The sequence below is a fragment of the Plodia interpunctella genome, chromosome Z (genome assembly GCF_027563975.2).
Source record: "Plodia interpunctella isolate USDA-ARS_2022_Savannah chromosome Z, ilPloInte3.2, whole genome shotgun sequence".
Taxonomy (NCBI): domain Eukaryota; kingdom Metazoa; phylum Arthropoda; class Insecta; order Lepidoptera; family Pyralidae; genus Plodia; species Plodia interpunctella.
The window spans coordinates 9,951,311-9,979,277 of NC_071324.2; the positions used below are offsets into that span (position 1 = coordinate 9,951,311).

Sequence of the window (27,967 nt, forward strand, 5' to 3'; positions counted from 1 at the left end):
GAAGTGAGATTTGTACAAGTTTAAATAATCGCTTAATAATAGGTCGCTCTATTGGCATTACGTCATTTTCAGGTTTAGTCGTCAACCAGAGTAATATGTAATACGATTGGAATAATTTAATGTCTTTGTTCACATCTACTGCCGAAACCAGATTCAATAAACTCATTCGGCGGAAGGAAGATAAATGAAAGTCAAAATGTAAAGTATATAATTTTAATGGACCTGCCTGGTACATAACATGTATAATATTTAATTAATTTGAGGTTACAAGTATTATAAGACTGTCTGGACTCTATTATTAGTATTCTAAATTGTGTCTGTAATCTATCTGTAGCTGCGATGAGTTGTTACAAGGTCACAATACAATAGCCCATAACATTATTATGTTACCTAACATTTAAAATATGTGAATCTCTTGCGAAAAAGTTTTGTCATGTTTTATTTCAATTTATATAATTCACTCATTGAATTTCCCTTTTTTATGTTTATATAACATACACTCATTGTTGTTTCATAACATTTAAAAATATAAAAAAGGAAAAGTAAAACATATAGCTAACATATAATTTCACACACTCGACGCTTATTTATTTGTATATAAAGATATCACTAATATCATAGAGAAAATCAGCCTGCTGCAAAAATATATTATTCTAAAGGGGAAGTGTTTGTGGCACTTGGCGTGGCCTAAGTAGGTACTATTTTGGGTTGTCTATCTTAAATATTATAAAGTAAGTTGTTTATTTCAAATCAGTTCCAGATGTAATTTTAAAGTAGATAATCCATACTTTCCTATTAATATTATAAAGAGAATAGTTTTGTTTTTTTTTGTAATGAATAAACTCAAAAACTTAAAACTATATTAATTAAATTTGGCAAAGAGATAGGCGAAACCTTCAGAAGTACACGATCGTACGATACTATACTTTTTTGTTATGGTCTTACCCAATTATGTATATAAGTAGATACGTAGATTTGTTCACATTAAATAATCTAAGTACTATATTTATTTATTACGTATTCCAAAGCATACTAATCAACCACTAGAGACATGTCGACTTATTCTGCTAATGTTAAGTTAAAAAAAAGATTGCGATGAATCGAGAACCTCAAATTTTTCGTTTACTACGAAAGTAAACGTAACAAAACTTACACTTAGTACTGTAGACTTTTAGTTTTTAATTAAAGTTCTTATTTACACGCAATAAAACCATAAATTATAATATAAAAACCATTTAGACTTGATCACGGCTTAACATTAGCAGAGAGAGAGAGATAGACAGTGCTACACCCAGCTTAACTTATCTTAAGCTAACTACATTGTATAAAAATATAGTCTAAAGCATAAATAAATTCTTAGCCCCAAAAATGAACACAGCTACCTAGATTAAAGTTAAAATCTATAAAATACCTACTAATGTCGCAATCATATAAAACGTGCGTAGGTACTTCACGCGAGATTATAAATCAGTAGGTTACGCTCAACTGGACTAATTTTTATGGAATTTGGAATAGACATAGGACGGAGATGTCTGAGAAAACACTACGACATAATATTGAATTTTGCAACTTAAATATTTTATCAGAAAGTGGTGAAACAGGTTAATCTCTTTACATTGATGGCTAGAGCAAAAACCATTCGTGCCTTGATTTGATAATGGAACTCCTAGTTGTTTTCATTATAGGCATGCTGGCAATAAGTTTGTACGCCGTATAGCTTTTGAATTTTTTTTATACAAATTTAACAAATACATTACTTTCCAGATTTATTAGATATTTCTACAGAACTAATACGAAAAATTTCACAATTTTAAATATAATGTATTCTTAAAATATGTTAACTATAGTAGTAAAGCAAAATATGAAAATATTCATAAGTATATTAAGTTTAGGCACACATGGAAAAAAAAGAATATCGTGGCTACGTTATACTAATCAGTCTTGCAATAGACACCGCATTATTCACAACAATATATATTAATAAAATGGCTACTTTAAGCCAGTATCATGGATGCTTATCCACGTGTATTTGCATAAATACACATGCAAATTATAATATTGAGGTCAGCAGATATAGAAAAAATATTTCAATGGACATGTGAGAGCAAAGAACCTACATGCAGGAATATCTACATGTAGGTATACTTAGTGTAAACGTAAAACTTTACATGTTTTGTGAGATCATTAAATAGCAATGTAATGACATTCACACAGTTTGTATTCTGGCCTTGAAGATATTCTTTCGAATTTTATCGCAGTGCTAGTAGTAAAAGTAATAAGCTTAATAAATAAGGCCTGTTTTATACATTGCAAACACTAATAATATGTGTGCACGTATGGAGAAATGCTAATAAATATATTCATCTACCGATTCAAAATAGTTAAAAGTGCCATAAAGATATATAAACAAAAAGTAGAAATAACATTTATTTTGGTGCCATTTCATTAATAAAAGAGTAACAGTCTACTAGGCAAAATGCAGATAGCACTAACATCACCGAACGAACTAAGAACGTTTACTTATGTATACCTACTACGTTTTATAACTTAGCGAATTTAATGGGGATAAGCAAGTAATCAATATTACATTACATTAGCTGTCGTTTATAAAATTACACAATTAATAATAACATTAGTATTATTCTCTGAATAGACATTGCGCCCAAGTAACACCTATACATATATGTGACAATCGAGTTAACGCATTAGTACATTCATAAGAAAATAATATCTAATTATACCTACAATAGTAAACATTTCATTGTAGCGTCACAGACCCATACAAAGAATTAATAAATATACAGTATTTTACGTAAATATTTAATAAACAACAAGGTGTAAATAAACATTATCAACAACCATAAGCCTCCATAAGGTTCACAATCTTGTCTTAATGGCTATTAAATAGTAGTTTTTATTTAAATTTCTTTCACTTGAATCATCCAGACACCATTATGATTTCATGTTAACAGAATTGACATCCTGCATGTCGATTCTTTGTCGTATCTCAATAGTAATTTTTACAATTAATTGTAATAATCAAAAGAAATAAATTATTTAAAATCCTGAGAAAAAATACATTAACGTACTTAAAACCATTTGTCACATTATATGAATATGTATTAATAAGAGCTACTATTAAAGTGCAACTGAATGTGGTGTCGATTGTACATAAAGCAATTTTTTTCGGAACACTCAGTGCGCTAATCCAAAACGGGCTTGACTGATTTTAATTTTAAGATATTGCCAAATAAAAGTTGTTTCCTAGTCTATATTCAATCACCAAACGCGAAAGATATTTATCTAGTTAGATTAACAGGATTAAAGAAGCTTGTGTCTTGAAGTGTACTAGGTATTATCAAAGTAGTAAGAACATGTGTATAGCTAACATAGCACATGATAACATTGTCTTATCATTATGAGGTGCACAGTTCAATGTTGCAGGAGATCTCGCCTTGACACTTTAACAAGGCTAAATTGTTCATTCACAGATTAAATGGATGGATTCATAACCAATATACGTACTAACTTATTAATATAAATAAGTATATACGTTCCAGCTAAACCCAGAAGTATGGCTCCACCTAGGTGCAGCAGGTGCATACGTTCGGCGGTTAGGTTAATCGTAAATCTACATTTAATTTAACCATCCGCTACTGACTGCATCTATATGATGAACGCTAAACGTGGGTCTAACCGAACATAATTGCCCCTAGGTGTAACCAACTGAGACATGTTGCACCTGGTCTAGCCGGCTAAACCTAGGTATGGCTACGCCTATGTTTAGTCGAGCACTTCGGAGTTTAGCTGTAACAAATACAAAGCCAAATAAGGGCTACTCATATATTCAGCGAGAACTTGTAACTACCGAGGTAGATACTTGTATTGTAAACACTAAATTTCCATAGTCTAATAGGGAATAAGAATTCTAACATTTACTAATATAAGATCTTGGAATTTTTGTTTCCCTTCTAATTTCTAGTCTTAATTGCTGATTTAAATGTCGTATGTTGTTTTTAAATGCTTATTTGGAGTACCACAATTTAGAATTAGTTTTTCGTCTGTCCATCTATCAATATATATGAACTCTACTTGTTCCAGAGAAAACTCCACATAGTATCATGTATTATTTTTAAACAATATATTTTTACATAATGAATGCATTTAAATTGTTCTTTAAGTAAAGCAGTTGGCTAGTATACAACTAGACTTAATATAATTAAGTATGTAGTAAATTTCTGCATTTCTGCAACATTCCATATTTTATATCTAAACACCATTATTTATAATAAGTTAAAGCATACTTTAATATGCGTCAAACATTTTATGAATAATAGGGAAATAATATGTTATACTAACAAAATCACATAAAAAATTGTGTATTTTTAGTTTTTGATTAGAAAATTATACAATACAACAGATTGGCATCACAAGTATCACAACTCAAGTAAAATGGAATTGTAGGATAAGAAGTGTTAATTTTAACATTGTTTTTATAGTTATACCTGTTCTGTTAGTAGGCATTAAGAGTAATAATAAACATTGTATACAGTACATATAACTAACTATTAGTATTAGAACAAAGGGACAATTTCGTTTTAGACAAGTGGCTTTGTATTTCTAAATAAGTATCACATAATGCAATGAAAAGGCACTCTTATTGCAAATATTAACTTTTCCTATAAAGTATTTAGCCTGTAGTAGTTAAGCTTGGTAGCTAGTAGGTGAAATTTATAGCCCATTAAAAAAATCAACATCTGTTATATAGATTTATATAGAATTTTAAATACTTTTTATTATCAGTATCATGACTCAAAAATAAGTTTCTCTGTGAAGAAGTGCTTAGTTGTTAGTAACAAAAGAGATTGCTTATGAGAAGATTCATATAATTCACTATTCCGTTTTTTTGGAATCAGATCAGTTTTATTATAAAAATGACATTGTATTCTCATTCTCCATATTATAAGAAATTTACAGTTTGTGCCAAATACATTTCAAAAAAATTACTGTTGCAAAAATCATTTTTACATAGTCACACACATATGACATACACTACAAACGCTCCCACTGAAACAATGAGGCTAAAACAATACCAATACAAAAATAATGTTCACTGGACACACCACTCCTGTTAAATACAACAGTTGAATTTTCTATAAATACTTACTTTGTCATATTAAACAATATTGTTACCTATCTATAGAGCTAATTTTTGTAAAAAATTCACAAGAGTGTCACAATAAAGTGTTTTAAGTAAATGCTCAAAGAAAAGTCCATAAAAATAATAAATTACTGTCACATCACTTACAAGCCTCTATTGAAGTATTGTAGATTATCCAAAAACCAATAGAGTATGGTGGCATTGATATATGTGTGCCGTAACGAATAATTCTAGGAGGTATATCCAACTGTGGTGACTCGTAGTAGAGAGGCCAGCCATTCAACAATACTGTTGTTGACTTTCTGTTATTGTATGGAGCACTGATAATGTACTCATCAATCCTTAAATTATCTCCATGAATAGCTGTGCCGTTAAGAAGGAATTTTGCTTTAGCCATTTCTAAATTGACAGCATATATGGTTATGGCAGATGTGTCATTAGTATAATGACTGTTGGCACAATGAGCATACATTCTTTGATATCTTGAGCAATGACAGTCTACATGCAGAACTTTGCTGCCAACTAATTTTTTGTACAGCACACTTACCCACCAATCGGGGAGAGGATCTAATTTCTCATTGATGAGGCTGTAGTTTCCTCCAAAAAAGCTTTGTCGGATAACAGTAGTGATATTATTCTGTGCACAAAGACCTAATTTGTCCACCCAAAGTGGTGTGGCAGCATATGAGTTTGATAAACCTGGAGCTCCTCCACCATATGAACTGCTGGTCTCACTTAGCCACATAGGAATATGAGAATACTTCTTGGTGTGACTCCTCATAGCATGTATTTGTTTACTCAACAAATCAAATGTATCTGGATTCCAAAAATCTTCCAATTTTGCTGTTCTGCTGTTAAGATAGTATTGATGCCAGGATGTTACATTAATATAGTGAGAAGCATTATGCAAAAATTGTAGCATATACTCAAGGCATTCCGGTCGTTCAGGTTGAGGTCTAGTCGTATCTGGGCCCGTAAGTAATGAATGTTTATAGCCTGAATGATTCAACAGTTTTCTTAATTTTTTGAAGTCTTGAGCAAGCATTGCTGGAGTGATTGTGATGTTGAAGATGTGATGATAGGAGTTAGGTTCGTTGCCGAGCTGCCAATCAACATGAAAGTTGTTCTTTTTGGAGTATTGTAAAAGTTCCTTAGCATTGATATCATTCCATCCATGATTTGATTCTCGGATCAAGGCATTAAATGTGAACAATAACTTAACATTAACAGCCTTGCAGAATTCATTTATCTCAGTCCATTTACTTCCGGTCATGAGAAAAAATGGTAAAAATTTGTGTTTACACAACCTTTTAACAGCAGGGCAAACGGACTTGGCTTCTTTTGGACAGTGGTCACAAGAAACATCGATGTCGTCGGGGCTGAAGATGAGGCGTTCGGACATGGTGCCCCCGATGCGCAACCGTGCGGGCGACAATGCTGCCGCCATCTCTCGAAATCTCGGCTTCGTAAAGTCCACCCGGTTATCCTGTATTTCTGAAGCGTCAATACCGATACTTAGAAAATTTTCCGGTAAATGTGCTATAACTTTCTGGTTCTCGTCGATCGTAACAAAACATTTCTCACCAGAATTGTATTTTACAAATAATACCATGAGAGTCACATTGCAACAAAATGCTAACGCACAAACGGCTACTAAATATCTTTCGGACATCATTTTGAGTCAACTTTTGGCTAAGGGAAACTAGAAAGAAACCGACAGAAAGGAGACCAGAAAGCCTAGTTTATTGTTTGATTGGATTATGCTTGTCATTAGTACCATTACAAAATAGTTAAATAATTTTGATACAAACGCCAACAGACAACACAACAATGAAGCAATTGAGTCGTCAACAGTCAGGACAAGTCAGGAGGACACTGAATGAACTGACAGTGATTAATTATTATTTTTTTAAGTTCATGGCTCCATCTTGCGCCATAAAGATGATTTTGCCAACGTCAACTAACAGCCATTGACATGACATTTGATGACAGTGACAACTTGGGTATGATGCTCATATAAAAAAAATTTATAAGGTATGGTTTAGTCAGGCCTTTTTAGACCACGCTTTTTTGGAATTAGACCCTTTCTAAATCTATGGGCGCCCCTGGTTTGTTACTCCATGGTTACTCCCGCCACGGGCATGGTACTATAACCATCGCTTGGTATATCGCTGTCATGGAATTAGTGGGTACTCCGGTTGTACGAAGTACTTATTAAATCGATGGTCGCTGTATATCGTTTGGGACTACTTTCTAAATCTATAGCGTTAGGCACAAAACATAAGGCACACGCATAAAAGTCACTTCAAAGTACACACCGCGCACGGGGGCCCTTTCTAAATCGATGGTGGCCTTATCACAATCGCCATAAGACGAAAGTACCTATATTGAAATTTCGCCCGCCTTAGCACCCGCACAAGTTCGTCAGTATGGCCAAGGACGATAATTTTTGCCAAAGCCAATAGAATGAAACATTTTATGGAATTCTACCGCATTAAGAGCCTGAGCCATCACTACTTTAACTCCATCATGACCCGACCGGGTCTACTACTGAAATAGCCTTTGGGTACTTTTTGTAAACATAGTGTTTCATAAGTTTTGGTTAAGCCTAACTGGCAAAAAACTGGGATAAATCTTTATCAAATATAATCTATGAAATAAAACAGCAATAGTCAACTGCAGAACTTTATTTATCATTCGGAATGAACATCGAATATAACTATATCTATAGAATATTGTGTTGTCTGATTATATGCGCACATTTTAATGTGGAACTATAGACTAAGCAATTTTCAAATTGCATAATGTTTAAATATGTTATTTCCTAATGAATCATATATTTTAAAAGTAAGTACAGTCAAGGTACTGCGTGGCGTTCAGTTTGCTGCACTATCGGTAGCTGATAATGTGGTCTTGACTGTAGGTACCTTATGGATAAATAGACATCGAGATTGTAACTAGAAACTATTATCTAAGAATGGTATTTTTAAAGTTTTTTATTAAAAAATAAATTTAAACACTGAAGTCAAAATAATGAACTCTAACAGTAAAATATTAGAAAACATATATGACTCATTAGTAGAATAGATATAGAATTGGTACCAGTTAATTTTACAATTTCAAGATGTACTTAAGTAGGTATAATTTGTGAGATGAGGTGTGTGCAATTGACGAGGATTGAGGCCTTAAAATAATTATAGTGCCATCAATAGAATGACACCCTTACAATTGATGGGAATATGTTAATTTGTAAAAAAATAATAACAAAACAAACATTGAGGAAGGTGAACAGTTTGCGCTCTCCGTCCATATTTCATGTCATGACATATAGCTATAGATAATACAGACAGACATATCTACAACTCCATACCTACAACAATTTCGGTAGGTGTTTTTTAAAATTCAAATATGAGTGATGATTTGAATATCGAATGCCTAGAAAATTACGCGGGTATTAAAAGTAAGTAGGTATCATTTCACATTTTTGATTGAATTTCTAAAAAAATTATAATAAAATTGCCAAAACATATTAAAAGTAAAAAAGTACTTAAGTAGGTATTTCAGAGAGCGCAGACATACAGTAGGCTCTTAGGTAATATTATGCTGGAAATGTTTTTGTGTCAAGAGTATTTACCTAAGGCAACAGGGGTAAAGATGACACGTAGGTTTGTATTCAAATTCAGAACAAGTAGGTTGAACAAAATTTAACGCATGATATTTACATAATAATAAGGAGTATATAATTATCGTATTTTTGAGTAATGAGGCAACGTATTAGAAACATTGAAGAAGATGAGTATTTAATTTGGTATAGAATGAAAAATAAAAGTTTGTATCCAGTACAGAAATATGAGTGATGACCATGCAAAAAAAAGTTTATTTTTTTCATTAACTGATATAAAGTAGAGAGACGCATGTACATATCAAATTAATAATTACTATTCTGATTGCTGTAATGGAAATAAAATTTCAATTCATTTACCACTGTCTCTACCCCCGTTAACTTAAAACTAAATCAAAGATACACTAACAACATAATTATGTAACTAAGTACAAAAGACTCAACAAAATATCTTTACTCTCACATAACCCTAAAAATATCATTCACCTGTGTATTCTATATTAAAGAATTGATTAAAATTATTTCCGCAAAAGAAATTTTGACACTGGTCCGAAACTATATTTTCCATCACTCATTCCAACACTTTGAAAGTCACGGTCATGTTTAAAGGTCATCTTTTTGCCTGCTGTGTAGGGATTTACCATCCTTTGAATTAGTGTATTGATAATAATGATTATACTTATACTTCTTATAAGCATGATTATCAATTCTTTTTTTTATGCATTCCCTGGTTACTGCATTGGTCTCAACGACCACGGTCGTGATGACCTGTTCTTCTTCCTAGAGTTCATCATGCTTCGGACCCGAAAACTCCTCGTGGCTGATGAAACCATTCTTGTCTTTGTCCTCATGCTGGAAGATCTCTTCGACCAGTTTGTCGTGAGATTCCAACATCTGCTTGATGTCCTCGCTCATTTCAGCACCGTCGGCGGGAACCATCTGCTTCTTCAGGTACTCGCTAACCTGGAAGTAAGCATATAGCACAGATATTAGAACATTTGGCATATAGATTTAGACATTATTGTCAACATCACTTTTCGATTTGGGTTTAGAGGGCGAAGTACGGGTTTGCATTTTCACTTCTACCATCGAATCGATTCGAAATGTGACGCAGCGAGCCAATGACATTGCAGTGTGGTTGTCGTTGCGTCACATTGGCGCAATGTGATTGGTTCGCTGTGTCTCATTTCAAATCGAATCGATGGTGAGAATTGAAATGCTAACCCGCACTTCGTCCACAGATCTGGAATATTTTATCAGAAGCATACATACTATTACTAGCTGAGCCCCGGGGCTGCGCTCCCTTGGAAATTTCGGAATAAAAAGTACCCTATGTGTTATTTCCGGCTATATTCTACCCGTGTACCAAATTTCATAACAATCCGTCCCGTAGATTTTGCGTGTAAGAGTAACAAACATACATATATACACGGTACATACTCACAAACTTTCACATTTATAATATTAGAAGGATTGATCATGAAATGTGCAAATAGCTAAAGATCACTGAAAGATTACTTAGTTACTTAGTTATGTAAAAAGTAACTATTTTTATTGAACAAGAAGTTACTAGGTAGGTACCGCCATAATAAAAATATCTTCTAGTCTCCTTTGTTCTAAGTAGATATTTTGGAGATGTTTAGTCTAGGCAATCTTAAAATTAAACTTAAAATTGCGTTCAAACTAACAATTTCAATTTTTATTAGTTTGTGAATTGAAATTGGTTGAAACGGAGCAACTGTGACGTGTCAGCTTCGGTCAAAGGTGTCGTGACGACGTGACGACCATGGTGCGACCATGGTCTGTTTGCTTACGGTAATAGTAACGGCATTCGCGAAGTGGGACAGACAATCTACAGTCTGAACCACACCATTATCACATTTTGAATCCTTACGATTCAGGAATACAGTTTATTTTGCTCCTAACTTGGAGCCGTTAAAAGTATTTGCTTTCTTTTCTGGGTGACAATTAGGTCATTTTTGCTCTCACAGATAAAGTATGTTATAGGGTTACATATTTTTTTTTGTATACATCTATATTAATATAAAAAAGAAAAAAAAAAGATTTATATTTTTGTTTGTAATGAATAATCGCGGAAACTACTAGACCGATTCTGATGAAACTTGACACATAGAGACGAAACGTTCAGGAGTAACATAGGCTGCAACTATTTATGGTTTTACCCGAGCGAAGCCAGATCGGGCCGTAAGTATTTAATAAAGAGTTAAGCCAGCTAGATATGGGGGAATTCGAGAAGGTATGTAGTCTATTTGACTTTGTGAGTTTTTAGTAGTCAGTAGTGAGTGAGTCGGAGATAATTATAGGTAAAATTAAAGTTTTCAAATGATCTTTTTGTTTTTGCTTGTGAACTTCTCAAGTGGTTCGACCAAATCTTAAAACTTTGTTCTCCGGATAGGTACAAAGCAGAACTGGTTACAAGTCAAGACAATAGTATTTCATTGTAACTGGTTTCTACCCGGATCTAATCTTATATTGTGAGCTAGTCAAACAAAATTTTGAAGCTTAATTAGAAAGGAAGAGTATTGCGTTAGTACTTTCTCATGCTTTAATCCATCACCTCTGTCAAGCTACGCATACTTATATGTATAGGTAACTAATATTTCAATTATCTACATTGTCAAACAAATTGATTATTTTTAGAAGAAAAATGGTCACGATGTTTTGTTTGAATATTTAAAGTATATTGAATATTATTGTGTAAACATAGAAGAGTAAGTAACTCTTTTTTGTTCCTTTCATTTTTTTCCATTCAAATACATAGTTGACTGTAAGAATACCCTTTGGTAAGTAAATTACCTAAATTCATCGCAAATTCGCCTCTAATACAGAAAAATAAAGATACACTCACTTGACATGCGGTCGACTAAGCTAGATATTGTTAGTTGTGAGATACCGCAATGAGCAAACGGGGGATTAATAAAACGCAGGACAAAAAGATTCTACGTCAAGACCCTGTCACCGTAATCTATTATAGTCATGCCCTTCACCAGTGAGACCCTTGGAAATTTCGGAATAAAAAGTACCCTATGTGTTATTTCCGGCTATATTCTACCCGTGTACCAAATTTCATAACAATCCGTCCCGTAGATTTTGCGTGTAAGAGTAACAAACATACATATATACACGGTACATACTCACAAACTTTCACATTTATAATATTAGAAGGATTGATCATGAAATGTGCAAATAGCTAAAGATCACTGAAAGATTACTTAGTTACTTAGTTATGTAAAAAGTAACTATTTTTATTGAACAAGAAGTTACTAGGTAGGTACCGCCATAATAAAAATATCTTCTAGTCTCATTTGTTCTAAGTAGATATTTTGGAGATGTTTAGTCTAGGCAATCTTAAAATTAAACTTAAAATTGCGTTCAAACTAACAATTTCAATTTTTATTAGTTTGTGAATTGAAATTGGTTGAAACGGAGCAACTGTGACGTGTCAGCTTCGGTCAAAGGTGTCGTGACGACGTGACGACCATGGTGCGACCATGGTCTGTTTGCTTACGGTAATAGTAACGGCATTCGCGAAGTGGGACAGACAATCTACAGTCTGAACCACACCATTATCACATTTTGAATCCTTACGATTCAGGAATACAGTTTATTTTGCTCCTAACTTGGAGCCGTTAAAAGTATTTGCTTTCTTTTCTGGGTGACAATTAGGTCATTTTTGCTCTCACAGATAAAGTATGTTATAGGGTTACATATTTTTTTTTGTATACATCTATATTAATATAAAAAAGAAAAAAAAAAAGATTTATATTTTTGTTTGTAATGAATAATCGCGGAAACTACTAGACCGATTCTGATGAAACTTGACACATAGAGACGAAACGTTCAGGAGTAACATAGGCTGCAACTATTTATGGTTTTACCCGAGCGAAGCCAGATCGGGCCGCAAGTATTTAATAAAGAGTTAAGCCAGCTAGATATGGGGGAATTCGAGAAGGTATGTAGTCTATTTGACTTTGTGAGTTTTTAGTAGTCAGTAGTGAGTGAGTCGGAGATAATTATAGGTAAAATTAAAGTTTTCAAATGATCTTTTTGTTTTTGCTTGTGAACTTCTCAAGTGGTTCGACCAAATCTTAAAACTTTGTTCTCCGGATAGGTACAAAGCAGAACTGGTTACAAGTCAAGACAATAGTATTTCATTGTAACTGGTTTCTACCCGGATCTAATCTTATATTGTGAGCTAGTCAAACAAAATTTTGAAGCTTAATTAGAAAGGAAGAGTATTGCGTTAGTACTTTCTCATGCTTTAATCCATCACCTCTGTCAAGCTACGCATACTTATATGTATAGGTAACTAATATTTCAATTATCTACATTGTCAAACAAATTGATTATTTTTAGAAGAAAAATGGTCACGATGTTTTGTTTGAATATTTAAAGTATATTGAATATTATTGTGTAAACATAGAAGAGTAAGTAACTCTTTTTTGTTCCTTTCATTTTTTTCCATTCAAATACATAGTTGACTGTAAGAATACCCTTTGGTAAGTAAATTACCTAAATTCATCGCAAATTCGCCTCTAATACAGAAAAATAAAGATACACTCACTTGACATGCGGTCGACTAAGCTAGATATTGTTAGTTGTGAGATACCGCAATGAGCAAACGGGGGATTAATAAAACGCAGGACAAAAAGATTCTACGTCAAGACCCTGTCACCGTAATCTATTATAGTCATGCCCTTCACCAGTGAGACCCTTGGAAATTTCGGAATAAAAAGTACCCTATGTGTTATTTCCGGCTATATTCTACCCGTGTACCAAATTTCATAACAATCCGTCCCGTAGATTTTGCGTGTAAGAGTAACAAACATACATATATACACGGTACATACTCACAAACTTTCACATTTATAATATTAGAAGGATTGATCATGAAATGTGCAAATAGCTAAAGATCACTGAAAGATTACTTAGTTACTTAGTTATGTAAAAAGTAACTATTTTTATTGAACAAGAAGTTACTAGGTAGGTACCGCCATAATAAAAATATCTTCTAGTCTCATTTGTTCTAAGTAGATATTTTGGAGATGTTTAGTCTAGGCAATCTTAAAATTAAACTTAAAATTGCGTTCAAACTAACAATTTCAATTTTTATTAGTTTGTGAATTGAAATTGGTTGAAACGGAGCAACTGTGACGTGTCAGCTTCGGTCAAAGGTGTCGTGACGACGTGACGACCATGGTGCGACCATGGTCTGTTTGCTTACGGTAATAGTAACGGCATTCGCGAAGTGGGACAGACAATCTACAGTCTGAACCACACCATTATCACATTTTGAATCCTTACGATTCAGGAATACAGTTTATTTTGCTCCTAACTTGGAGCCGTTAAAAGTATTTGCTTTCTTTTCTGGGTGACAATTAGGTCATTTTTGCTCTCACAGATAAAGTATGTTATAGGGTTACATATTTTTTTTTGTATACATCTATATTAATATAAAAAAGAAAAAAAAAAGATTTATATTTTTGTTTGTAATGAATAATCGCGGAAACTACTAGACCGATTCTGATGAAACTTGACACATAGAGACGAAACGTTCAGGAGTAACATAGGCTGCAACTATTTATGGTTTTACCCGAGCGAAGCCAGATCGGGCCGCAAGTATTTAATAAAGAGTTAAGCCAGCTAGATATGGGGGAATTCGAGAAGGTATGTAGTCTATTTGACTTTGTGAGTTTTTAGTAGTCAGTAGTGAGTGAGTCGGAGATAATTATAGGTAAAATTAAAGTTTTCAAATGATCTTTTTGTTTTTGCTTGTGAACTTCTCAAGTGGTTCGACCAAATCTTAAAACTTTGTTCTCCGGATAGGTACAAAGCAGAACTGGTTACAAGTCAAGACAATAGTATTTCATTGTAACTGGTTTCTACCCGGATCTAATCTTATATTGTGAGCTAGTCAAACAAAATTTTGAAGCTTAATTAGAAAGGAAGAGTATTGCGTTAGTACTTTCTCATGCTTTAATCCATCACCTCTGTCAAGCTACGCATACTTATATGTATAGGTAACTAATATTTCAATTATCTACATTGTCAAACAAATTGATTATTTTTAGAAGAAAAATGGTCACGATGTTTTGTTTGAATATTTAAAGTATATTGAATATTATTGTGTAAACATAGAAGAGTAAGTAACTCTTTTTTGTTCCTTTCATTTTTTTCCATTCAAATACATAGTTGACTGTAAGAATACCCTTTGGTAAGTAAATTACCTAAATTCATCGCAAATTCGCCTCTAATACAGAAAAATAAAGATACACTCACTTGACATGCGGTCGACTAAGCTAGATATTGTTAGTTGTGAGATACCGCAATGAGCAAACGGGGGATTAATAAAACGCAGGACAAAAAGATTCTACGTCAAGACCCTGTCACCGTAATCTATTATAGTCATGCCCTTCACCAGTGAGACCAGTGACTGACCTCCTCGCGAGACAATTCTTTGTCTCCATCGGTATCCATGGCTTGGAAGGCTAACTCGATACTCACTTCTTCGCGAGACAGCATGTTGTCCTTGTCGGCATCGATTTCCTTGAACACGTTGGTGGTTGGGGGAGAGTCGCCAATGTTGATGAGTTCCACCTCGAAGTGCAGGGTCGCATGGGGAGGTATCACGTTGCCGGCTCCGCGCTCGCCGTAGCCCATGGAGGAGGGAATCGTCAGTTTACGCTTTTCACCTGAAATATTTGTATTTTAGTACTAAGCAGTTGTTGCCGGCGCTGAAAATATCATTACTACTCTCATCGGCTTTAGCTGAACCAAAGTACAGCTGAAGGGTGCCGAAGGGTTCAGAAGGAAGACAGATCCATATAGTGTCTGTGAATCCGATAAACTAATTTTACAAAACAAAAAAAAGAGGGATTTGTCAGTTTACGCTTTTCACCTGAAAATTTCAAATGAAAAGGGAATATCTAAAATGTTAACATTTTTGTTAGAAATTAAATTTTCTGTAGATGTTGCCGGTGCCGGTATTTTGGAAAAATGAATTGAAGTTTTACAAAAAATAAATGAAACACGACTGGGCGCTCAATTCGGTTAGTTTCATGTAACGAATTTTCGACACAGCACATTTATGTGTTTGTGATCACGTTTCAAAAACCTCTAAATAACCTAATGGGAAGAATTAACGCGTAAACAGAAGATTCTCAGATTAGGAGATCCATCGAAATAAAGAATCATAATATTAGTAACGATGTACGAAACTACTCAAATGATTTCCAAAACTCAAATAGTTATATTTCAAATCTGCACGGGAATAGACGGAGATGAAAGAGAGAGTGTACAAAATTATATTATATAATTTATGGTTTATAATTATAGGTACCACTTACCAACACACATGTCCAGTAGGCCCTCGTCCCATCCCTTGATCACTTGTCCTACTCCTATTTGGAAGGTGAATGGCTGGTCGCGATCATAGCTGAAACAATTGGAATTACATTATTATCAAGTAAAAGTTAGGCATATGTATCTTGGTAGGTTCTTCTTCAAAATTGCAGCAGCTTAGTGGGTTGCACCAGAAAACTTTGATGTTAACCTTAACCTCCGCAAAAAAAAATACAATGTACGCCACATTGTTCAAATGTCGTCGGCGCGCATATAGTCATGGTCAAAGTTGACTGATGCAACTCACCCGGAAAGCACAAAGAACTATGTAAACTACATATCAACTATAATAAATACAAATCACGTCATATTAACATCTAATCTAACATACATGCACAACATTGTATTCAAATAAAGTAGATACATAGGTAATAAAAAATTACATAGGTAAATTCATAAGTTAAGAATCAAACATCTTTATAGGAAAAACAACGATTTTTAAACTCGGTAACACTGGAGGTTATGAAAATAAAACAATACTATAATTTTAAGAAAACACAGTTTTAGAAATCTCAGTGTCATTTTCTAACACTATACCTATCTTTAAGATATTATCAGGTTTGATAAAAAAATTGCACCGCTTTTTATCATATTTTAATGTGTACCAGTAAACTCTGAGGATAATAGGTACTACAATTTTTGAATTATGCATTAATATTTATTTGTGCTGTTTCAGGTGAATGATACAATTAAAAAAATGTTTAATAAGTTTTATCAGACACATATATACTCGTCAAATAGAATTTATAGAATAGAATGGGAAACATTAAGTAGTTGATAAATAAATCTCGTAGAACTTGTCAGCATTTTAATTGATGTATCGCATAAAATACAGAAACCGGCAGCGATCGAGCAAATAAATCATTGAATTTTTTTTGTAAATATTTAAAAATACGAGTAAATGTACATATTATATTTACTACTTTTCATTAATTTTAATTTATATATTTTAATAACTTAGTTTTAATTTATTGTCGTAAATATATACAATTAAATCTGCAAATAAATGTAAGTTTGTACTGTATTTTAAGTTATACCTGAAATTATGTCTTGCACACAGTTGTAATAAAATTGATGATTTTTTTGAACAGTTTGTTTTGTTGATGCTTTAAAAATTAAAGTGCCTATGTCAACAAGTGATACTTTTATTAACGAATAGAGGATCGACGGATAGGGACAGTATTTTAATTAACGCACTAGGCAGGCAGCCGTGCACTTGTCACTTGAAAGGAGGTTCATTCTGGCAACAATATCCATTCTGTATAAGGACATCCCGGAATTACTCGAAAAGCCTTCCAGAGTAACTCGATTGTCATAACAATGCTAATTATGTTACGGCCGCATTGTTGCCAAGTACCTCCACTCCAGATTCTATTGCAGGCTAAGATTGCAGGAGACGAATTGTCACATCTATGATTCAGCAATAAGTCGTTTTTGCTTTTTAATTTAAATGAGGAGGCGCGAGGTAGGAGGTAGGTATATTGTTTGGTTGCATTTGGTCCCTAGAATAGGACCATAACCTGCCGTGGATGTCGTACGAATTAACGTTGTAAAATCACAGCTGAATCTCCAAAATAAATTCTATAAATTACAAAATTTCGGGTTCGAGACTTCGCAACCCCGAACGAAACCATGAACGAACATGTAGAGATGATGATAGAGAGAGTGTACATTATTTTAACCTAGTTTTGTGTGTCCATCGGTACTTTTCTTCTAGGTCGCACGATGTTCGAATTATCGTGCTTATAAATAAAATACATTTCATGGGACGTGGGGAAATTAGTTGATTTGATGTTCTAAATTCTGTACATTTCATTGAGTTCATGTTTCAGAAGAACTATGAAAATGTTTGAGATCCGAATCCTTAATTAAAGTAGGTACTTACATATCGTTCACGTATCGGATAAGTGGATTCGTTTAAACCGAAAAATATTTTTAAAAGTACTCATAATTGGAAACCATCATTATGAATTTTATTAATAAGTTAATTATCTCGTGTAATTTGCTTTTGCTAGATACAAAATATATTTATTTAATTGAGTGTTCTCGTGGTGCTCTCCGCCCCCTTAACATTTTAATTTAGTTTAATTTGAACTTTGAAAATGATTACACGTTCCTAATATCGTTATAAGTGCTTCGATTTTCAATATTTTTCAATAAATACATGAAAAATTTATTTACTTATTTTTGTTTTGCTAAAGGAGTATTTTGAAGGGAAACTCTGTGGTGTACGCTGCTCGTATAACCAATAATGTCCGTCGAATATAACGGGAACAAAGGCCTATGTAATGGCGTGTGTTATCTGATTGTGGACCCGCCGCAATATGACACAATAGTTAAATAATATGACCATATTGTCTAAGACTAATTTACCTAAGCTTCAGCCGGGTGCTCAGCTCCTGATGACCTGAATCTAGTAAAAGTGACTTTATTGAGTTTCCTTTTGTTCATTAGAAAAAATTGGTCCCCAATTTGACAGAGAAATTGTTGAACATACAATAAAATAAAACAAATAAGTATACACTGAAAACATATAACCTCCTTCTTTATTGGAAGAAAGTCAAAGCCTACTTAAAGCTAAATTATGTTTTGTCTCGTTCTGTCAATTGTCGAAATACTGTAATGTAAAGTGCAATCATGGAATGAATAGGTACTCCGGGAGTATCTATTAATGCCATGAGTTCAATAGCGACATTGCCTGTGTCCGTGTATTCAACTGTATTCATAATGAAAACATTATTGACACATGACTGAACAGAAAACTGGCTTATCGTTACATACATGGTAAAGTACTTTTGGGAGCACTATACCATTTCCGAAGGGGGGGAATCCAGTTTGACAGAAATTGACAGAACAAAAAGAGCTTAATTAATTTAATACGTCGCGCACTAAAAGCGTAAATCCACATGCAAGCAAAGTAACAAAGTAAATACCAATGACGAACGAATAAATTGAATTATTTTGAATGAAAGCATAGTAAATTCTATAACATAACGAGAGCATAAATAAATATTTTGTTAATATCATTTATTGCGTTCTATTTCAGTTGTGCGCCTCAATGAACACGAAGTTGGGAATGAATGTAAGTAAAATTCCATTAAAATAATCTCTATATGGAAAATCATAATAATTTAATGGAATTTTGAATAAGGCTTTGAGTATTCAAATTCACTCGAAACATGTTATTAAATGATATTTAATTATGCTTTTCTATTTAAATATAATGAACTACATATACGTAATCTGCTTGACGAAAGAAATTATACTTAAATGTATGGTGGTACATACTCATTGCCGTTCCCCTTTTTCCGACTGTAAATAAGAATATTGTATTTTAAATCACACGAAATTTCATGAAAATAAATATTCCGAATTATTAAAATATTTTTTAAAGGCAATATTGTCGTTGGACTTCCATTCTCCTTTTTGTTGTAAAACATGAAATCCAAAAGACAGAACTACCTTTGTTACTAAATACAATTATAACCAATGCGAAATGATCCAATTGTAAGTGATTAGTAAATACATATTATATAGTGAAATTCCTGTATTCAAAATCCCCAGGAGCGCGTTTCAACTGGCTGAAATTAGTGGATTCGTAGACATTTCGTAGACGTTACGTAGAATATGCGTAGCGTTATTCGTAGCACTTTAGAAAATGGTGTAAAAACGTTCGATATTCAATTCATTACAGCATCTTCCATCCAGACGTAAAATTATTAACTGAATGTCGAGCTAAGTTTAACAAAAATATAGTATTCAGTCGTGTCTAAACAGCGGAAATTTTGGTACCTAGAAGAGCAAGGGAAACAAAATAGTAAAAATTTTGCTATGTGTTCGCTTAGCTCATATTTGCTTGTACAGTTGACAGCACATCAACTTACACTAATTCATTGCAAACTCGGCGCTTTTACCGCATAGATGTTCATGAAGGGTAACTTGATGTGCGTACAAGTTTATATTTAGTTCAGTATAATATGACAAAGGCAAGTTGAACTATAGTTACTTGTGGCATCTCATAATTGGGTTAGAAGTATGGGAAATCCTGAACTGACGTCGTACCAGCTTCGCGAACTAATGCCGCGTGTCTTGTCATGGGAATGTATGTAAAACCATTTTAGTAACTGAAGCGAGGCGATGTGTAATTAGATTGTAGTGTACTTGACAGTCTGTTGGACACATTTCTATATCTAAGTTTTGCGGATTCATCGTAGTTACATCGTATTTTAAACTTTGGAACTATCTCATAATGTTCTGTTATAGGGGAAATTAGCCCGATTCGTAATAGCAGTGAGAATTTGCAATAAAAACGGAATTTCCACGTTTAATTGTCCCGAGTGAAATTGTGAGCTTGCGTTCTTTATAATTTGCTGGTGTAATAAAATCAGATGATGCTTTGCGCACTGGTATTTTAAGCAGTAAGTACATCAGCTTGCTGCGCGCTGCCCACTACAAAGTCGCTGTAATCAAATTTTTGGGCACTCGCCGACCCCCGCCGCCCGCGCACCCCCTACTGACCCGCGCCGCTCTTTGAAAACACGAAAATTGTACGCGTAGTGTTACAGTTTCACCCATAATTTAATAAACTTCCTTTTGCCATATATTTTTTTGAAATGTTTATATTTCTATAATATGTGTTGTGGTGTTTTTTTTTAGTTTAACGATTCTTACAACACGAAATGTTTGGAATTTAATGTGTTCACAGTTCTCTTTTTTATTAATTACGATGAACTATGTACGTATATCTCGGTGACGTTGGGTAGGTGCAAAAGCCAGTTTGAAACAAAAGTGAAATGCAGAATCAAGTAACCGCCGTTTTGCACTTTCTCCGATGCAGAGTTCGTCACACAGGCACATTGCGCAACTGAATGCCAGGCTAATAAACAAAATGATTGCACAATACTCGATATTTTATACTGCGCACGTACATTGGGCTAACATTTAAATTAATGTTTGAATTTGATCAAAGTATATCACTTTTAATTTCGCAAAGAAACAAAGTTGATTATGTTGTTATAAAATGGGTCCTATCCGGAAAAATTAAAAGAAGTGATATAGGTTCTACAAATATAATTTATATTTTCTCTCAACGTTCTATTCACGCCTGCAGGTGATTTTTTTTATCAGTTACTTAATTGAAAGTCTGTGTTCGATACTATATCAAAAAGGACAGCGATGCGCCTCCCCGTACGTTTCCGTTGGAACTTGATCTGAACCCTTAGGCGATCAAACTACAGGCTTTTATTTAGTCTTCTCCACAGGACTTGTCACTACGTACAATGCACTGCGTGTAATCTGATATTCTGACGGTAAACGGTAAAATGACACGTCTTGCTTATGTCTATCTCGGAGCGGGTAACAGCCATGGAATTAGTAGGTAGTTGTACGAAGTACTTAGTAAATCCAAGCTTTGAAAATTTTCCGAGAAAAATGTTTTTCGTGGGACAAACCACCTGTGCCAATTTTAAATATTCGTTAAATTTCTAAATACACCATCTTTTCCACGTCAAGTTTTAAAGTTTAACAAACCTTAACGCTACAAACTATATTCGGAAGGACAACTTTTAAGAAGAAATGACGAAAGAAACTCATTTAACAGTATTTGTCTCTATCTTATAAGTCTTATGCCAGAAAGGCTTTCACTTATTAAATATATATATTTATATAAATATATACGGACAAATCACACAGATTGAGCTAGCCCCAAAGTAAGTTCGAAACTTATGTTATTGGATACTAACTCAACTATACTATATTTTTATAACAAATACACTTATATAGATAAATATCCAAGACGCAGGCCAATCAGAAAAAGATCATTTTCACCATGACCCGACCGGGGATCGAAACCGATTTTTTTTCTATTTCGTATCTAACAAAGTTGTAACTACATGTTCAAAAAAATATAGGTACATATTCACGTCATGTGTGATATTGAATGCTGATAAAAAAATGCTACAATATAGTAGCTATCGGAAAATTGATCATAATAGATTCTCTGCAACCGAAATTTCGCTTCGTATTTGCAGCTTGAAATACGTCTAAATATTAGATAAGTATTCGAGTTTAATTAATATTCGCGAAACGGGAACAAAGGCCGGGGACGTAACAAGTTTACAATAAGTTCCCGCTAATAGTTTAATGTTGCATTCTGATGGACAAGTTCAGAAACCGGATGTGCCCTCTCCCACGCTGCCGAACAATAACATTGTGAAAGTGGTTGGTTGTCTGCGAGGAGAAGACGGCTTCCCTCTGAACGGGGAAAATACTGTCAGGTGCCAACCAGGTGAATAGATTTTAGCAAGAAACTGAATATAGTATATAGGTAATTATGAGTTAATATACAGCAGTTATATTGACTAACTTACACAAAATTGAAGTACCTAATTAAACTTAAAATTATGGGACTACACGGCTCGCCACGACACAGGGAATCCTAGTGTGGCGGACAGTGCCACTGTTGCTTGTAATAATGTATATTTTCAATAGGTATCAAATAAATATTTCTTATCTTACTTAATTCGATCTAATTCTCGAGATGCAAGTACAACTCGGCCCGACCCATGGTCAAATCCTCACGAATTCTATTACTCACAGTCGTTCCTTATGACTGTCGTCGTCGCTGGCGAATGAAACACATAACGACTTTTAATGTTAATGGAGTGGTTTGCCATTACCTTGTCCATTTCATATACTAGGTGAGAAAGTATCAACCACAGTGCAGGTTTCCTCAAGACATTTTCATTTTCCCGTGGTGATCGATATCAACTATAACACATGATACAGGTGAACATAAAAACTCGCGTAGTAGTCATTAGTAGGATCCAACCTGGGACCTTTAGGTTCACAGGCCAATTTAACCATTGAACCACCACAGTATCACGAATTATCCGTATTTTTAATGATTACCATTCTGATTAAATATCACCATTTTGATTAAATTACATTGTCACAACTGAAAATAAATTAATAAAAGCCGATGAAATCCCTTGTATCATACCATTCGTTACAATTTTAATTAGTCATAACTGTGGTGTTACCTAGTGAGTGAATTCAGAGTGCTCAATATCAATTAATTCAATTCATTTAATACATTGCAAAAGCATTAGTACTCTCAAAAATACTTATTTCGTATTAAATTATACAAAGGTACTTACAAATAACATACAGCTGTACATACAAATTATGAAATTATTCTCTGAAAATATTTAGAATCGTCTGAAACCAAAATATAATCCCGTACAGGCTGTGGAGACATACTCAAGTTTTAATCATGTTTCAATTAAATATGGTGACATTCAGTTTGCATATAGCATTCTGAATAATAAGGTGAGTTTCCACTAAACGTATATTTTCTATTCCAAACGACGGTAGAAAGTGCTGAATTAATTCAAATTTATTCGGAAACGTAGATGAATGTTTATTGAATTTACCTACTTGTTGTATGAAAAGGGTTTTTCCTCAAATTTGTCATACACAGTGCATGGTGATGTAATAAATTCCTTAACTACATTTCATTATAAATGGCAACGCTTAGCGCCATGAACAGCAGACAGTTCTACTAAGGTTAATCTCCACTCAATCATAATGATAACTAAATAATAACTAAAGAATTTATTAATATTACTTTAAAGGATAATAAATTTATATGCTTACTATATAATGTTTGATTTGGATTTAAATGTTTTATATAATTTGCAAGATAATTTAATTAGGTGACAGTATTCATAAAAGTATTTAAAACGCAGAAAAACTGAGTGAAAATATTTTTTGATGTCAAAATCCATACTAATATAACATATGCAAAACGGTGTTATACTTATGGCTGATTTCTATGAAATTCTGCTGCGAGAATCACGTAGTTTAATTTTAAAAAAAAAACATTTTTTGATCACCTAATTGTTTTAAAAAACTTACATGCCCGTCAAGTTGGCGCATAACATGGCCGGTTGCGAATCTAAGCACGCGGGAGAAAGTGTCCACAGCAGGGCAGGTCCAAGTCCGAGTATTTCAGATATTCGCGACATACGTGGCAAGTATGAGTGCACGTGTATGTATACACGGCTACACACTATCGCCGAAGAGATGCCGAACATTACGTAATGTATATGAGACCTTTTATTTAGCTCAATGAAAAACCAGCAATGTTCTGCGAAGTGTGGATTATGAAAGTGACAGAAAATAATTTGGGGTTATTCTGTTCATGTCACGTACCTAATTTATTTAAGTTGAAAAATATTCTTGTAATGTCTATCTTTCAAAAGACAAGCGCGAATGTCGATTTACTCACAATAAAACATTAAAAAGTAATCATTAAATAGATATGTATCGATATAAAAGATTATCAAGTGGGTTTGGGGTAAAGTTGGGTTTGTGGCCGGACTCAATCAACAGTCCGTAAAATAATTACCTATATAAAACAGTCAAACTTTATTAATTTATTTCAAAAGTATAAAAATACATAATTAGTAAGTAACTTTACCGTCATTTTAATTAAAATTTTCTTTTTTTAATAATTAAACATACTTCACGTTCTCTTGATACGGCTAACTAACCAGAAAGATAAAAACTTTGTCATCCGTGATTCAGTTAATTCCACAAACACGTCCTCTCAATGCACCTAAATAATAATACAATAACAATAAGTTAAAATCACCAAGATACATACCTATTGACATTATTAATCCTTTTTTCTTTAACGAACTATATTACACAGTTCAATAAAAAAACGAGTTGCAAACGAGGTGCGCAGAAGTGAAAACTTGAACAAGTTTTTGACGTCTTACGAATTTTTGTTCACGTATCCTGACGCGAGAGTTTAACATTTTTTACCCATCATAAAAAGCGCACAACGCCGCTAAAGAAGTTTTCACTTCAAAAACCCGTCGAAGTCACCCCGTAGCTTGGAGAGTTTATTAAATTCCGGCTTCGATAATCCCGGAATTTGCGATAATCCGGGAATTCTCCAATATTTACCGGCGACCCATAAATTTCTATCAGTTACGTTACACAACACGACGACTTGCAGGAAGGTACTCGTATATAGCCAATAATCGTGTAGTTCAGGATGCCGATTCTGCTTATGCTAAGACATGTTTCAATTTCTAATGTGGTGTTCGGCGGCAGTGCTATTAATTACAATATTATTGGGACTATTTTATTTAAGAAATGTTGTTTCTTTTTTTGCATGTGGACGATAAATAAAATATAGTAATGTGAAAGAATCTTATCTATAAATGACTCATGTTTTTGAATTATTTTTGGTTGTTTACCGTGTCTATGTAATTTCTTGGAAATAAAACTGCAATATTAAAAACAATGAATACGTTCAACAAGCTAAAATAACGTATTAATACGGTTTCGTGCGGTTTTTATAGTAACTAAACTTTCTCTATTTTTGTTCATTAAACGGAACTCATAAACTGAACGATATTAAAATCTCGATTTTGATTTTATTGGATTAAAATTTTAAAATATCGTAGTGTTAGCGAAATTAGAAGGGTTTTAGATTTATTTATTTTCTTTTCCTATGATTAGTTTTGGCCAGTTTATTGATTAACATAATACTTACTTAGGTATGTATATTTATATTAGACTGTTAGTTTGTGCCTATATACTTCCGAAATAAACAGACTAACGTGACCTGAGTAAATAATTTGAAAAACATATAAACTTTTGAATTGTACTTATTGTGATGATATTTTCAAATCCATACTAATATTATAAATGTGAAAGTCTGTTTATCTGTCTGTCTGTTCCGCTTTCACGGTTAAACCGCTGGACCGATTTTGTTGAAATTTAGTATACACATAGTTAAAGACTCATTCATACACAGACTAAATTTTTTCCAAAAATAAAACCCCAATTGTCTATAATGGGGGGGCAAAAGTTTATATTAAAATCATGTCTGTTCCGCAAAAATTCACGCGGGCGAGGTCGCGGGCTAAACTTAGTCTCAAATAAATTCAAGGATGGTGTTGAAAAGAAATTAAACGTGCGATTGGTTCACAAGCACGGACAAAGGCGCGCGATAACGTGCTCGTGAATTTTTAACGTGGCGGTTAGTGCAGCCACATGTGGTAGCCACCATCGCAAAATACAGAACGAATACATTATTATCATATTTTTATACTAAGAACTTACTTATTTATGTTTATATTGTGGTGGTTAGAAACTGCAACGGGTTTATTTTTTTAATAATCACTCCCGGTTTAAAAGGATTTTTAGAGCTTTTTCCTTTTTATTCTTGGTAAACGCTACTGTTTACCAAATGGTACAATTTTTTAATTATTAGTCGTAATATTATTAGGCAGACTAGGTAATTCCTTGAATATCGAGGGCGAAGCGTGGGTATGCGCTTCACTTCTCACTAACACACTCTAGTCGATTTGCAGTGAGACGCAGATAACCAATCACAGTGCGCCATTGTAACAAGCATAACGTGATGTGATTGGTTAGCTAAGTCTCACTGCGAATCGACTCGATAGTGATAGTGAACTTCGCCCTCATATAGGCTCACGGCCATCAGAGCGTTATGATAATCTCATAATACGAAACGCCTTTTCTGCACTATTTTTTAGTTTATGTGAGTAACTCGCGAATCCACCAAATTTAATATTTATAGCTGTAACACACCTTGTTTTTGCCATGTTATGAGACGTTCCGGGATTGGGACGTTTTGTCGGCCCGTCTCGGGTCTTGTCTGGTTGTAATTGAATTCTTTACAACTCTTTGGCGATGAGTAATATCATTTTAAATAAAATTTTGGCAAACTACTTAATTCTACTTCACTTCAACTTCTTTTTGGTTTCGTGGTAACATTTAACTAATTATTTATAAGAAGTTTAAAAATATATAAGAATTTGTAGGTATAGATTAATAACATATTAATTAATTCCAATATACAATGCTCGACCGCAGAATTAATGTATAATACTTTCTATAATCGAAGTGCTCGACGACAGCCATAATTAATCCACAAAAATTTCAAGACTTTTTTGTCATCGATATATCAATTTTAGTTTTATAAAACGTTATATTCGTACAACTATTGTATGATTTTTAATTCTACCTCCGCGGTGAATTATTAGTATCTAATCTCCGAAGCGTGCCAGGACACTACAATTTTCTCCCGGACCGCAATATTTTCAACAAATACCATTGAAATTGAAATCAGTTCCTCTATCGAATTTTCTTTCTTGTTTCGCTTGGCGACAAAATATTATAATAAAGTTTTGCTTTATAATACCGAAACTTGTTTTTTTATTTATTTAAACTTTAATGCACATATCACAATTAGTAAAAGAACCTACTAAAAGCATTATCCAACAATCAATCGTTGGATCATACAGAGAATGTGTTGGTGCAAAAATAATAATAATAAAGGAATAACTGTCCTTATATAAATTTTTATTTATATATGTATTTATGTAAGGACAGTTATTCCTTTGATACATGTATAAATACACGATACATATAATTCAATATATTAATTAGTTTTTATTAAGTTTTATTTTGCGTGCCGGGCGACGAACTTACTTGTTTTGTTTACTTTGAATAGGAATAAATATCATTTTGTAGATAAATATTTATCTACTTAATATTTTATACGAATTGAATATTGTTTTCGTATAGGTAGAGTAGTTATAAGGTCGCGATTACGACATTACGGGTACGACCGGGTATGTATATGATAAACATCGCAAGTCGCTTCGCATGGGGTCGCAAAATGACATAATGGCGGAGTTGCATCATAACATAAT

General features: G+C 33.5%; 2 protein-coding genes across 5 annotated transcripts in view; both read right to left on the bottom strand.

Moving 5' to 3' along the window:
- Positions 1–197: 197 nt before the first annotated feature.
- On the bottom strand, positions 198–7,059 carry LOC128683095 (heparanase-like). The gene has a single exon (XM_053768342.1). The coding sequence runs from the start codon at positions 6,834–6,836 to the stop codon at positions 5,301–5,303; it is 1,536 nt and encodes a 511-aa protein (XP_053624317.1). The 5' UTR covers positions 6,837–7,059; the 3' UTR covers positions 198–5,300.
- Positions 7,060–7,833: 774 nt separating this feature from the next.
- Fkbp14 (FK506-binding protein 14) overlaps positions 7,834–27,967 on the bottom strand; it is a 49,470-nt gene continuing 29,336 nt past the window's right edge. Inside the window, exons 2-5 of one of the 4 annotated variants that reach the window (XM_053767854.2) lie at positions 19,494–19,517; positions 16,151–16,239; positions 15,243–15,496; positions 7,834–9,746 (exon numbers count right to left, since the gene is read on the bottom strand). In XM_053767854.2, the coding sequence (XP_053623829.1) occupies positions 9,564–9,746; positions 15,243–15,496; positions 16,151–16,239; positions 19,494–19,517 (550 nt within the window). In that variant the 3' untranslated portion in view covers positions 7,834–9,563. The remainder of the gene's footprint in view (positions 9,747–15,242; positions 15,497–16,150; positions 16,240–19,493; positions 19,518–27,967) is intronic. The other 3 variants (XM_053767856.2, XM_053767858.1, XM_053767855.2) reach the window with 3 other exon arrangements.

Excerpts from the sequence above, each read along its gene's own strand:
- LOC128683095 (XM_053768342.1), bottom strand. The coding sequence starts at position 6,836 with ATGATGTCCGAAAGATATTTAGTAGCCGTTTGTGCGTTAGCATTTTGT.